Source organism: Coenobita brevimanus, chromosome 6 (assembly GCF_032717465.1).
Source record: "Coenobita brevimanus isolate Jiangsu-jjx chromosome 6, ASM3271746v2, whole genome shotgun sequence".
Taxonomy (NCBI): Eukaryota; Metazoa; Arthropoda; class Malacostraca; order Decapoda; family Coenobitidae; genus Coenobita; species Coenobita brevimanus.
Window position 1 is genome coordinate 52,624,563 of NC_136959.1, and position 14,563 is coordinate 52,639,125.

Consider the following 14,563-nt stretch of genomic DNA (forward strand, 5'->3'; position numbering starts at 1 on the left):
GGCCGTGGTAGAATACAGCCTAAGAATAATGTGGTCTTTAGGGGTTAATGACCTAGAGTAGCTTGTACAGCACCCTATTCATATCTCTGACCATCTTGGATAGAGTTCCAACATACTTGACCTCTTCTTTACAACTAATTCTTGTGCTTACCTGTTAATCTCTTCTCTCCATTGGAATCCTCCAATCAAAACTTTATCACCTTAACCTGTCCTATCACTCTAATAAGGTCTGTGGACCCTTCCAAGATGCAACGGCTGTGGCACTTTGGAGCTGCTGACTGGGAGGTCCTAAGGCAGTACTCCTTTGATTTTCCCTGGAATGATTATTGCTTCCATGGCTGAGAGCCATCTGAGTGTGCCTTGTGCATTTCGGAGATTTTCTCTCAGGCAGGGAAGCATACATTCCTTTCTCATATCCAATGACCAATTAACCCCTAATGCGCGGACATGGACAGCCGACCCCCCCCCCCCGGGTGGCGGCGTTCGATCGCGGTCTGAGTACCTGTAGGAAAATATTAGCCAAAAATCAGAGATTAACCCTAGAACATTATACTTGGTATGGCAGATAGTACTTACATTCAGCTTTCTCCAGAGACAGGTGTTGAGCCTTCGTGGACTACCCAAGGACTTGTGGAGACTTACAAAGTTAGGTAACAAAATCTTCACTTTCACACCTCCAGCAACCCGGTTTCCCCTCTACCACAGCCTCATTCTGTCACAGTAAACTTTATACTACAACGTACAGGTAGTTTGGAATCCGTATTTGTACAATATGCACTGAAAATAAGGCTAAAATCAACGAAGCATACGACCGACATGCAGCGCGGCGGCGGTCTTCCCGTCACTCAACAAACATTTCCATTTTCACAGCTAAAAACACATATACTACATTATTTTCAATCATATTACTTCCCAAAAGATCACCGCAGCGCGCTTTTTATTCTGCCTTACGCCCGTCACTTTATTCTCGTTCCTGTCGGCCGCTCGCACTGACTTGGAAGAGCTAGAACTCGCCATAATGTCACTTTGAAAGCCTGCGGTAAACTGACGCTAAACGGGCAAACCGTGCGAAAAAAATCTAGTGTTACAACTGGGGAAACAAGCGTTTCCTATTAGCATAAACTGCTTGTGAGAGGAGAGCGCAGATTTACAGTTCTGAGCAGTCAGAGTGCTGCCATGTATCACAGCCAGGCTGGCTGGGCCGTGGTGGGGGGGGAGGGGGGAAAAACGTGATACTTGGCAACAACGGAGGTCAGTAGTACAAAGGTAAAGTGTGCTAATTGTAGCTAAAGGGTGGTGGTACTGATAGACAATACCAGCTGGAACATCCTTGCCTGCGTTTATTCAAAATTAACTCGAATCGCAAACGCGACGCTCCGCCGTTATGTCCTTTTTGGCGAAGGTCGCAAACGCGACGCCCCGCGTTTTAGGGATTAAAAAAAAAAAAAAAAAAAAAAAAAAAAAAAAAGTTTAATCATGCTTGTTCTAATGCTAATCAAAAGGAGAAAGCCTACAAAAAGTACCGGAGCCAACCCACTCCTGAATCTCATCTCTTACGGGTTTCTGCCCGTAATCGTGCTAAGTTTGTTCTTCGTTCTGCAAAAAATAATTTCATTCATAGTAAGTGCTCTGAACTTTCCAACTCAAATTCTTCATGCTCCTTCTAGCACCTTGCCAGAAGTCTTTCTATTAACTTTATCTCATCATCCTTCCCCTCTCTCTTCCAATCCAATGGCTCTGTAGCTATTTCTTCTACTGATAAAGCAGAACTCTTTGCACATACTTTCTCCTTCACTTCCACCTTAGACAATTCCAGTGCTGTTCCTCCATCACTTCCTCCCTCTGACTTCATCATGGCTGACATTAAAATGTATTCAATTGATGTATTTTTTGCCATCACTGGCCTCAATACTAAATAGGAATATGGGTCTGATGAGGTTCCTCCTGCTGCCCTCAAGCACTGTGCTTACACCCTGCCTATGTGAACTCTTTCACCTTTGTCTGTCAACTTGTACCTTCCTTTTCCTTCTTGCTGGAAGTTTGCTCTCATTCAGCCTGTCCCAAAGAAGGGTGACCATTCCCATTCCTCTATCGCCCAGTTGCTTTAACATCCTGTGTTTCAAAAGTTTTTGAGTCTATTTTTCACTAAAAAATTTTAAAGCATCTTTCCTATCACAACCTTCTTTCTGATCATCAATACTGGTTCAGCCAGGAATGCTCCACTGGCAATCTTCTCACCTACCATTCACACACCTGGTCATCCTCCTTTTGAGACTTTGGTGAAAGCCTTGCCATTGCACTTGACATCAAAGGCTTTTGACTGAGTCTGGCATAAATCTTGAATTTCCATCCTGTCCTCTTACGGTTTCTATCCTTCTATCCGTGCATTCATGTCTAGCTTCCTTTCTGGTCATTCTATACCACCAGTTGCAGATGGCCACCTTTCTTCTCCCAGAGCTATTTATAGTGGTGTTCCTCAGGTCTCTGTCCTAACACCAACTCTCTTTCTTTTATTCATCAATGACCTTCTAAGCTGTATATCTAACCCTGTCCACTCATACCCTGATGACTCCACCCTTCACCCTTCACTGTTCCATTTACTTCCTGCAGCGTCCACCTCTGCAGTTACTTCAACAAACAAGGGATGAGGCTATGGCTCATATCTCTGATTGGGGTAAAAGTAATCTTGTTGTTTTTAATGCATCAAAACTCAGTTCTTAAATCTATCAACCTGACAAAATCCTTCACAGGAGTATCTTCTAATTCTTAACAATACCCAACTCAATCCTGCATCATGTTTAATCCTCACCATGCTAATTCTTATCAACCTGATCACCTTCCCCCACTGTTTTTCTATTATTATTATTTTTTTTTCATTAAGTTGATTTTTTGTCATCCGATCAAGTGTTTCCAAGCGTGAACACTTCATCACCCACGTCTTTTTGTACTTTACATCTCTTGGGTGGGTGTGAGGGTGGCATGAAGCCGTCACTGCTGGGCTACAAATAAGAACTGAATTACTAAATATGCGGCATTTGGAAATAGCAGTGTGACAGGGATTTCCAACAGCTCTGATGGTGTGGAGGAAGTGTCAACATTCCCATGGAAACCACTGACACTTCTTCGTGCTTGAAATTATGGCGCAGAGACCCATCGCCTCATGTGGGGTAATCAACATGGCAAGGGGTGGCCTGCATATCACCTCATATGAGGCGATGAGCGCAGCAGGGGTTAAACATACATCGGATTTCTTTCTCTCAGAATTTATCTTGGAAAGATCATATTACCTCTCTTTAAATCTGCTTCCAAGAGATTAAGTGTGCTAAGCTGACTCTGTGCCTTCTTTACCCCTGCACAGTCACTGAATTTATACAGGTTTTATTCATCTCTGTGTAGAGTACAAGTCTCACATGTGGGGCAGCTTTCCACATACAGCTCATCTCAACATGGAGGAGTCAGAGGCTTTTCGTCTCATTAACCCTCCTCCTCTTACTGGCTCCCTTCAACCTCTGTCTCTTCACTGCACTGTTGCATTTTTATCTATTTTCTATCGCTACTTCAATGGTCACTGCTGCTCTGAACTGTCTGCTTGCATCCCCCCACCACGATGGCAGGTGTATAGCACCCATCCAGCAATTAACTCTCATCCCTTTTCTGTCCAACTTTCTAATGCAGGAGTTAACCATTACTCCCAGTCCTTCATGTATTCAATAGGTCAACTCTGTAACTATCTTCCTCCGTCTGTATTTCCTACTGCCTATGATCTCCAGTATTTCAAATGTGGTGTGTCCAGGTATCTCAAAATTAATGGATGTTGAATTTGGCTCTCTGTTACTGTATTTTGTTTTTGTTTTTTTTCTAGGAGGGAACAATTTGCTGGCTCCTGGCCTTTGGTCCTTTCTTCCTTGCAGAAAAAAAAAAAAAACATACTGCAGCATGCTATCTTCAATACTTTAGCTTAACAATGGTCTTTCATATCGTTCACTGTATGGTTGGTATCATTTATAAAGGCTCCATTAATCTTGCATGCATCGACCTTGGTCACCTAATGACAACTCTCCACACTGCTCGATTTCTGGTTGCCTCCCTGTTGTCCCTTATCTTTGAGGTCACACCTTGTCCCACCTTGTCCCAGGTCTTTCTCAATCTGTCTCTCATAACCCTACGCCAGCGTTCACACTTCTCACTTTCCGCATCAAGCTTCCATTTTCTATCCTCTCCATATCCCCAAACCATCTTTATCTCCCCCTCCTCATCAAAGCACCAATACACTCTAAGTCCCGTCCTTCCTCTCAACTCTTCAGTTGCAAATCTAGTCCCTCCAGGCCTTGCATTCAAGGATGCACAACACATCCATCCAATCAATGCCATTTCTGTATATCTGAGTCTAAGAATATCCTCTTCCTTCACTGTCCAGATCTCAGTACCATATAGCATTATACCCCAAACACATGCTGTGTGCATAGTTCCTTCAGAACAGAGGGAGGGCCCTCTTAATGTCAGGAGAGGAAGCAGCTACCTGAACATCCTCCAACCACTCCTTATCCTACCCACAGAGCTACCCTCAGCCCCACTTCCAGCACATAACATGTCCCTCAAATATAAAAATTCTTCCACAAACTCAAGACACTCACTAGCAGAATCAATTCTTTCACACATGACAATCTCTGTATGCTCTTCCCATCACACCACAAACAGGAAGTCAGCATGCTTGGGGTTTCATTCACGCGGGACTTATCCTGGAAGATCATATTGCATCGCTTGTAAAATCTGCTTCCAAGAGACTGGGTATGCTAAGCCGACTCCGTACCTTCTTTACCCCTGCACAGTTGTTGACATTATACAGGGGGTTTATTCGCCCCTGTGTAGAGTACAATTCTCATATGTGGGGAGACTCCCCATATACAGCCCTTCTCAATAGGGTGGAGTCAAGCTTTTTGTCTCATTAACTCTCCTCCTCTTACTGGCTCCCTTCAACCTCTGTCTCTTAGCTGCACTGCTGCATCTTTATCTCTTTTCTATCACTAAATCAATGGTCACTGCTCCCCTGGACTGTCTGCTTGCATCCTTCCACCTCTATGATGGGTGAGTAGCACCCATCTAGCAACAAACTCTCATCCCTTTTCTGTCCAACTCTCTAATGCTAAGAGTTAACCGTTACTCCCAGTCCTTCATTTATGCAACAGGTCAACTCTGGAACTGTCTCCCTCTGTCTGTATTTCCTACTTCATATGATCTCCAGTCTTTCAAACACAGTGTGTCCAGGCATCTCGAAAAGAACGGATCTTGAATTTGGCTCTCTTTTGTACTGCTTTTTTTCTTGGAAGGAACAGTTTGCAGGCTCCTGGCCTTTGGTTCCTTCTTTCTTGCATTAAATAAAAAAAAATATATATATGTATCTTCCTGTTTACCTCTAATGCCACTATATCTCTTATGCATACACTTCTCACAAATACTGCACAAGATGAAGCTGCTTCCCACACACTTGTGGCAAATCACACATGGCTACTCTCCCTCTGCTTTAGTAGTACCACCACCAGACCCAGATATCATCACTTTTGTTTTATCCAAACATACTCTCACATCCTTGTGCCTCATTCTGTCTCTCCACTTCCTAAATCTCTCCTCCACCTCCTTCTTTCTCTGCAGTCAATATAGAGTCATAAGCATACAATATCTCACATGGGAGACCATTTCTGAAGTCAGGTGGGAGAACTTCAAACACCATGATAAGCCACAGGGGGCTCAAGACTGACCCCTGAAGCATGCCAACATTAACAGAAAACTCATCACTCCAATTTTCATTCACTTTCATCTAGGTGCGAGCATCCACACACATACCCATGACCACTCTAAACAACTACGCCTCGATCCCACTCTTTCTCATTGCCCTTGGAACTATGTCAAAGGCCTTCCTCACATCAACAAAAACAATGTACAGCTCCCTTTACTATCCCAAATATTTTTCCTGGCATAAACCCAAACTACAGTAGTGCACCAACTTTCGCTACAGCAGGATTCGCGGAATCCACTTTCGTGGCATGCACCAAATATTCCTTAACTTCCACTTTCGCTTGAAAAAAAATCGATTTTCGCGCACAAATTTTGGGTTTGGGACAATATTTTGAACTTTGAATTTCCTGCACCGCCCGCCCGCAACCCACCGCCATCTTGAATGACGTCATGTCAACACTCTGTCCACCCATTCCCGCCATTGTGTACGAGCGTGCTAGCTCCATTGTGTTGGATTCTCACGGTTCAATGGCCTCTACTATACCTGGTAGTGTGGGGAAAGGGCCTGGTTGTGTGGGGGGAGAGCCTGGTGGTGTGGGGGGAGGGCCGGGAGGCAGTGGTGGTGATAAAAAGTGGCCGGGACATTCAAAGCCAGGAGGAAAGGCCAAGGCTAAAAGAGAGCATCGTGTTGGAGTGAAGAAACGGCAGTATAATAAGCTTAACCTGGATGAAGATTTCGATGGATTTGTTCAAGAGAACCTAGCACAAAGGGAAATTCAGCACAGAGTGGAAGTGTTGCATCAAGTTGCATCTGAGGAGGCAGAGAGAGAGAGTGGTAGCGAGGCAGCAAGAGGTGGTGCCAATACATCTGGCGTGGCTAAATAAGCCCGCCACGCGCCTCGGATACTTACCCCCAACATCCATTACACACCTCAACCTGGTCTCTGTGGTATGTTTCTCCTCATATAATGTGTACTGTACAGTTTTTATTGTGTGTATCTCACAATGCAATGTACAATAGTGATTTGATGTACTGTATTGCAAGTGAAAATGAAAATCTGATGTTACTTTAGGATAACCGGGAACCAATTAGCCTTTTTGCCATAAAGACAATGCCCCAACTTTCGCTAATTCCACTTTCGCGCATTATTTTTGGACCCAATTAGGCGCGAAAATTGGTGCCCCACTGTACATCTCATCAATACTCAATCTTTCAGTGTTCATACCTTACAGGACTCTCTCCATTACCTTCATTATCTGCTCCAAAAGTTTTATGCCTGTATAATTTCCTCTTTCCAAAGCATCACCCTTCACCTTCTACACATTTACAATCACACTTTTCAGCCAATCATCTGGGCCAACACACACATATATGATCAAGTAAATCTGTGTATAGTACTTGCAAGTTCATCTTTATTTAGTACAGTATAATGTTTCATGTGTTTCTTAAATTACAATTAAAATTTAAAAATGATATTAACTTGAAATCCTGAATGCTTTAAAGAGCAGGAAATCATCATTAAATCTAAGGTACTGCTTTTTTTTTTCTTAATTCTTTATACATTTCTTTTTCTTTTTTAATTAGAGAAAGCATTTTTGTTTCAGTAACTGTACTGCCATGGTCGCTAAGGTGTTTATGTGTTACGATGAACTCTCCTTACTTCATTAAATACACCAAAGACATATTATATAGGTACATTCTTTTATCCATCCATCCATCCATCATCTAATCCTACGTTGCCCCATGAGGAGCATAGGAGCCCGGGGCTAGGAAACTTGGTCCTGGCATTTAAGATGAGAGAGACCAGCTTCACTATCCCTGAGTGGCGTTATGTGAGCAACAAACCCCAACCACCCCTTGGATATAAACCTTCTGTGGCTCAGTCCGATTGGAGCACCTTTATTACCCACTAAACCACCAGGAGCCAAAATTTGGTTATATGGTTACCACCCAGCATAGTAAATGGTTTCCCGGTGTACAGGAAACCATTTGGCTTGTCACTCAATGTAGAGTCACCCACAGGCAGAAGGAAGAGGAAAGAATGAAGGAAAGAAAGACACAAGAGGGAGTGTAAAGTCACCCGCAGGCAGAAGAAAGAGGAAAGAATGAAGGAAAGACAGAAGAGGATGGATGGAAAGAAGGTTGGAGGAGACGAAAGGGCAGACACCCGAAAGCAGCACTATATCAAGTGAGTGGATGGTGAATGCCCCCACCTACCACAACATACCTTTTACAAAATCAATGAATAAATAAATAACCTACTTCTGAAGTTATGCATTCTTTTAAATTTATAACATTTACAACACATTTAGTGTGTCACAAATTGATAATTTATATCAGTCCAAACCTGTAGGCTACAGCTGTGAAGATAGGCTACTGGTTCTCAGAGAGAAATGTTAAACAACAGAGAGAGAGAGAGAGAGAGAGAGAGAGAGAAGGATGATAGTGAGAGAGAAGATGGGTCAGATGTTCTCCTGGGGGATCAGCTCAGCTTGGTCCTGGTACTCTCCCCAGGGAACCAGAACAGACCAGTTCCTGGAAGATGCTCCCACCCCACACCTAGAGGGAATTCCAAAGACCCACGTGGAGTGACACATCTCTTCCTAGCCAATCTCAGATCATCCGACAAGGGCTGGACCAATGAGGGACGAAGCTCCACCCTTGACCTGGGCTGATTAGAGGCCAGCTGGTGTCCCGCCTGGTGACAGGTTAAAGGGTATTTTGTGGGTGTGACCTGCCTCCTTATAACAAGAGGGTAGGACTGGAATCACCACTCTCCCTTCTCCAGTATGAGCTGAGAAGACACCACTCACCCTACCTCTACTGCCTACCCATTCCTACCCTGATCTCTTCCACTCAGTCTTTCTATCTTTGGTACTAGTATACTTGTGTAAGACTCCAGGATTCTCCAAGACTGTAACATGTTTATTCTAACTGTATCTTGCATTCTGCATTAGCTAATGTGAGCAATATTAGCTACAGTGTGTGATCCCTTCAATTGACAGTTTTAGGCTACATGCATACCCGTTCTGCATTCTGTGTTTTATGTTGAATTTGTAACCTTCTAAGATGAACAATTCTTGAGATATTCTTGGAAGATTTACTTTGATTCATATAATATTCACATTACCATCATATTCTGATTTGTTTCCCTCCTGTGTTATTTTTTTTGTTCAGTCTTATACATGTGTAAATTAACGAGGTTTTGTAGCTCTTGGGTGACTGCCCTTTCCGCTCTTCCTTCCTTCCTTCCTCTTCTGTCTTTCTTTTCTTCATTCTTTCCTCTTCCTTCTGTCTACGGGTAACTCTACACTAAGTGACAAGCCAAATGGTTTCCTGTATACCAAGAAACCATTTACTACGCTGGGAGGTAACCATAAAAACAAATTATGGTGCCTGATGGTTTAGTGGGTAATTAAGGCACTCCAATCAGATTAAGCCTGGGCAGGTTTATATCCAAGGGCTGGTTGGGTTTACTGTTCATATAATGCCACCCAGGGATGAGTACGGCTGGTCACTCTCATCTTAAATGTCAAGACCAACTTGCCTAACCCCAGGTTCCTAAGCTCCTCATGGGGCGATACAGGATTAGATGAATGAATGAAGTACTGTATATATATAGATATTAAAAGTAATGTAAAGTAAGGAGTTTTGGTAAAGTTTCCTTTCTCCCTACATTTCCATGTATGGATTTATTTGGAATTTTTGGGGGGCTAACAAAGTACTTGAATGATCCCTCTCCAGACCATAACACCATCCATAGATGGGCAGACTTCTTAATTCTAAACTGCAGCATTGTTTGACCTACATTTTGTACCACAAGCTGCTGAGGAGGTTCAAAATTAAAGAAAAAATGCAATCATGTTTACTGACAGTAGGTGGCAATAGTATCCAAACACAAGGGGAGTGCAGCCAACACTCACCTGTTCAGTTCTAGCAATATCTGTATCAGGATGAATAACTCATGTGCAGTATTTTGAACTAAAAATATCTAATCTTAGGAAATCACTGGACTGAGCTACATGAAACCTGACATAAATAAAAATGATATAATATGAGTGGTACTATACTAAAAATTCAGTATGGTAAGTGCTCATTATACAGAAGATATACTTCAAAATATGTGGCATCAGCTAGCAAATGGGTGGCTACCACTGACCCTAGGAAGTGCTACCATGAGAGTGAAATGTGGCAACAAATTTATATTGGTAGCCACACAACCATCAATCTCAGGTGGGAAATATTCAGCCAAAAGTACACAAAGCCAAAGTCCAAGCTGAAATTCTTACATTGTTATGCATCTTACAGCACATTTCAGATTCCTTTTTGCCAACAGTTTCCTTTAATTTCAGGGATTTAAACAGATGATTTTGGCATTTGGTCTAGTTTCCTGCCCAAAGAAAAAAAACAGCTTTACCACAGCCAACCTCAATATGGGGACTCCTATAGAAGGATGCTTGGCTTCATTTGTATGACTGACTGACTGATAATTATAAATAACATTAAGCTAACCTTCTGTGTGAGTGTCGGTGGTAATGTGGGGAACGAGAGCGGGAGTGTCGACTGCTGTGGCGGCGTCTGTCACGGGACCTAGCAGACCAGGTGTCTGATTAGTCATCAGAATAATACTTAAAAAAAAAAAAAAAAAAAAAAAAAAAAAAACACAAAACTCATCAACTGCAAGCAACAAAACAAAGCATTAATGATCTATCTATCTATCTATTGCCAGATGCCATAATCCCATAAGAGGTGGCCATTTGACTTTGAGTTATTTGTTTTATGGAGAGGGGCACTAACCCTCCACCAACCCACTTGCTGACACGTAGGAAGCATGTATGGTTTGGTTATATGGTTACCACCCAGCGCTGTAAATGGTTTCTTGGCTTACAGGAAACCACTTGGCTTGTCACTCAATGTAAAGCCACCTGTAATGGAAAAAAAAAAGTAATAAGAAGTGACAGGAAAGATGGGAGAAACAGGTAGACAGGAGGGTAGGCAAAGAAAAAAAGAATGATACAGGCTAAGGAAGAAGTAGGCAGCACTACATCAAGTGAGTGCATGATGGTCACCACCACCTACACAGAAAATCAACAAACTTAGGAAACATAACAAAAGATCATTAGTAATCCTCTAAAACACCCTGATATGATCCCAATCTGGCAATACCCTTCTCAAAATGCAATCAAACACAGCTGTTGTATCCATGGAGAAGGGCACTGGGGATTTAATGAATATCATAACATGTTCTAAGTCACAAATAAACTAAAACTTTTACTTCTGCCCTCCACTTAAATAAATTCTGCCATCATTACCTGGAGCGTCGTCTCTTTGTCTTATGGCTGTCCCTGGATCTACTGCTTCGCTCCTTGGACCTGGCACGTTCTTTAGATTTTCCACTCTCTCTTGACCTGGATCTTCCTTTGTCTCTTGATTTGGATCTTCCCCTCTCTCTTGACTTCCCTTGGTTCTTGCCCCTATCATCAGATTTTCCTCTGTCTCTTGATTTGTCTCGTTCCTTCGACTTCCCTCTGTCTCTGGATCTTCCTCTGTCCTTGGATTTCTTCCTTTCCCTGGACTTTCCTCGCTCTTTAGACCTCCCTCCATCTCTGCTTTTACTTTTACTTCTGCTTTTGCTTCTACTCCTCCTGCGTCCTTTCTTGCTATCTTTACTTCTCTCTTTGTCCTTGTTGCGTGACTTCTTTTTCTCCTTATTCTTATCTTTCTTGGCCTTTTTGCTCTGATGTTTGGATCTTGAAGCCTCCTGAGTTTCACTACCACTGGCTATCTCTCCTTCCTCCATTCCTCCTGCCAGTGCCAAAAGATTAGGATGATAAGCAAGTCCATTAAATATTTTTCTGTTACACATATGAACATGGATAACATACAAGATGATATGACACTGCACTTGCAGACTTAGTGAGTAATCAGGATCAACATTAAAGGACAGAAATAGTAAAATGACAATGTTATCAAGTTTCTGTACTTAATATTAAGGAGAGACTGGCAAACAAATAACAATAGGTAACTGCTAAAGCACACTCAACTAATGTAGCTTAAATATAAAAATTTTCTGGATGATCTGAATAGCTTGAAGTACATTTCAAAATTTAACCAATCTTCGGTGGATGCTTGTAAATTCCTGATACTCACCATTAATTGAATCCACATCTGGCTTCTCTTCTACTTTTATGGCAGCTTCCTTTTCCTCCTTCTGGTCTACAATTCCCTTCTCATCACACTTCTGTTCTGGATTCTCCGTGCCTGTTCTACATTCCTCTATCTCAGTTTCTTGTCCTGGCATCTCTTCCAATTTCTTGTGAATGTTCTTCATTTCATTCTCCAGTTCACAGTCTTCCGTATTTTCTTCTCTATCTTCTTTACTCTTTTCTTCTTCTCTCTCTCTTTCTTCTCCAATAGCACTGTCAAACAGCCCAACCATTTCCTTCATCTCTCTCTCTTCCTTTTCTTCCATATCTCCAGTTTCTTCATGATCGAACTCTTGACTTTCCTCCTCCTCCTCCCCTTTCTCCAGCGCTCTCCTCTGAGCCTCCTCTTGAGCTTGCTGGAACACTAAGCTATCTTTCAAACTCTTTATAATTATTGTTTTGGTTTTTCCTTTGTCTGGTCCTGAAAGTACAAAGGTACAAAAGTAGAGTAACTATGGATTCACTTAAGAAAGACATAAAAACTTAGTTCTCAATACAAGCTAAACACACACACACACACACACACACACACACACACACACACACACACACACACACACACACACACACACACACGCACACACACACACACACACACACACACACACACACACACACACACACACACACACACACACAGCCTGATTTTTACAAAGCTGAAAACCCACGTTTCACTCACCGCAAGTGAACCTGTAGGTATCCTGAGGAAAAGACTTTTCAGTCATCTTAACCTCTTAACCGCAAGGCGTCACTTTCGTGATGCTCGGGCGCAATGGATCATACCATGGGGCGTCACTTTGTGATTGTGTTATTTTGAATTCGCACGGGCTTTCAAGTGGTGACTTGTATCATCTATCAGTACTGCCAGTGTCCAACAATAGTCAGCGCTGCTAGTGTCATCTGTACTCCCATCCATTGTTGACAATTTAGCCATTTTTCCCCGTTCTTGACTCCCCTCCCTACCTCCCCTCCATTACCCTCTCCTCCCGCCTGCCCAGCCGCACTGCGCTATGCAAATCTTGCCTGGATTTTTCCACTGATTTCATCCACTGAAATGAGCCCTATGCCCTATTCTTATACAAAATAATATATATTTAAAAGAAAGAAGGTAATTGATACTGCCATACACCTGGAATTGGCTAATTATCACCTGGCAACACCCTACGTGCACTCGTTCGCTAATTTTCCCAGCTTAATTCCCCTTGAAATATGCCCTATAACCTATTCTTGTAATAAAAATATACATAAGAAAGGAAGGGAGAAGCCTAAGTGATATCTACATTCACCTGGAACTACCTAATTTATTATGTATTGTCTAGATTTCCTGCCAATCATTTCATAGCATATAAATTAGCAGCTGTCACCACACTGATACTGTCAACCCTTGGCTACCAATATATGCCATATCATTCAGTTTACTGTCGTCTTTCGAGGTGAAACAATGTTGGATTCGTGCCCCTCCATTTCCTCCGCCTCTGAGCCCATTGCAAAGGGCCCTATGACCTCTACCCCTACTAAACCTCATGTGGGAAGGGGTAAAGGACTAAGTGACTCTGCTGTTGAATGTGAATTGGCTGATTTATCGATGATAATGATGGACAGTGACTACGATCTTTCTGGTGAATCGTGTGATGAGCCTGTGGAGGAAATGGTGACAGAAACTTCAAGTACGAGTGCTTCAGGGTCCCAAGTTTGTCATGGCTCCAAGGGAAAGGAGCCCTTAGTGCAGCAAGGGAAGGAATTTGGGAAAGGAGTGAACAGGAGGCAGGTTAGCCCTAGAACAATGGCCCCGTGTGACCCAGCCCACCATGAGTCCCGAGGTGAATCACCTCCCCGCTCTCCCAGCCCCACTTCACTAATATCTTCAACTTCTTCAGTCGAAATTTCTCCAGAGTCTTCGTCGTCGGAGTCTCCACCAGCACCTACAGTGAAGGCAGGCCATAGGGGACGAGGTAAATCCCTGACTTGTCGTAAAAGTAGAGTAGCAACTAGAGCAAGGGCTGCTAGTGGTACATGGCAACCTAGGGTCAGTTGGAGTGACCTTGAAACGGCCCAGTCTGCCTCACAGCCATCCTCACCCAGTCTACATCGCCACGAAAGGGAACCCTGGATGCCTTCGTGTGGACCGAAGGTTCCGATTTCGTCCCTTAACAACTCCACTTTGATGAGAGTTCCTCAGGGATACAGCCTGCCTTCACTCTTGACAAGGATGCTGAGTGTGTGGACTACCTTTTGGCCTTCCTTGATGACAAAGTCATGCAGCACATATGTGATGAGACCAACAGGTACGAGTCACAACGTGCTGCAAGTGGTGCAGGTGTAGCGAAAATGCAACAGTGGACCGTGCTTGGAGTGCAGGAAGTGTATGTGTTCTTCGCCCTCATGCTTCTCATGCCTTATTCACGGAAGCATGAGTTAGAAGATTACTGGTCCATGGACCCTTTATTACCATCACCCACCTTCAATAAGTATATGGCCAGAGATCGGTTCCGTAACATCATGGGAAACCTGCACTTCACCAACAACAATGTACCTTCCCAGACTGACCCACTCTGGAAGATCCGGGAGATTCTAAACTGAATGAAGGATAAATTTATGTCATTCTCCCACCCTTTTCAGAAGA

At 43.0% G+C, this 14,563-nt stretch overlaps 1 protein-coding gene across 1 annotated transcript in view; it reads right to left on the reverse strand.

The window, feature by feature from the left end:
- Positions 1 to 14,563, reverse strand: part of LOC145399699 (uncharacterized) — a 360,302-nt gene that overhangs the window by 298,670 nt on the left and 47,069 nt on the right. Inside the window, exons 4-6 of the mRNA XM_080272249.1 lie at positions 11,885 to 12,361; positions 11,047 to 11,539; positions 10,247 to 10,324 (exon numbers count right to left, since the gene is read on the reverse strand). Of these exons, the coding sequence (XP_080128375.1) occupies positions 10,247 to 10,324; positions 11,047 to 11,539; positions 11,885 to 12,361 (1,048 nt within the window). The remainder of the gene's footprint in view (positions 1 to 10,246; positions 10,325 to 11,046; positions 11,540 to 11,884; positions 12,362 to 14,563) is intronic.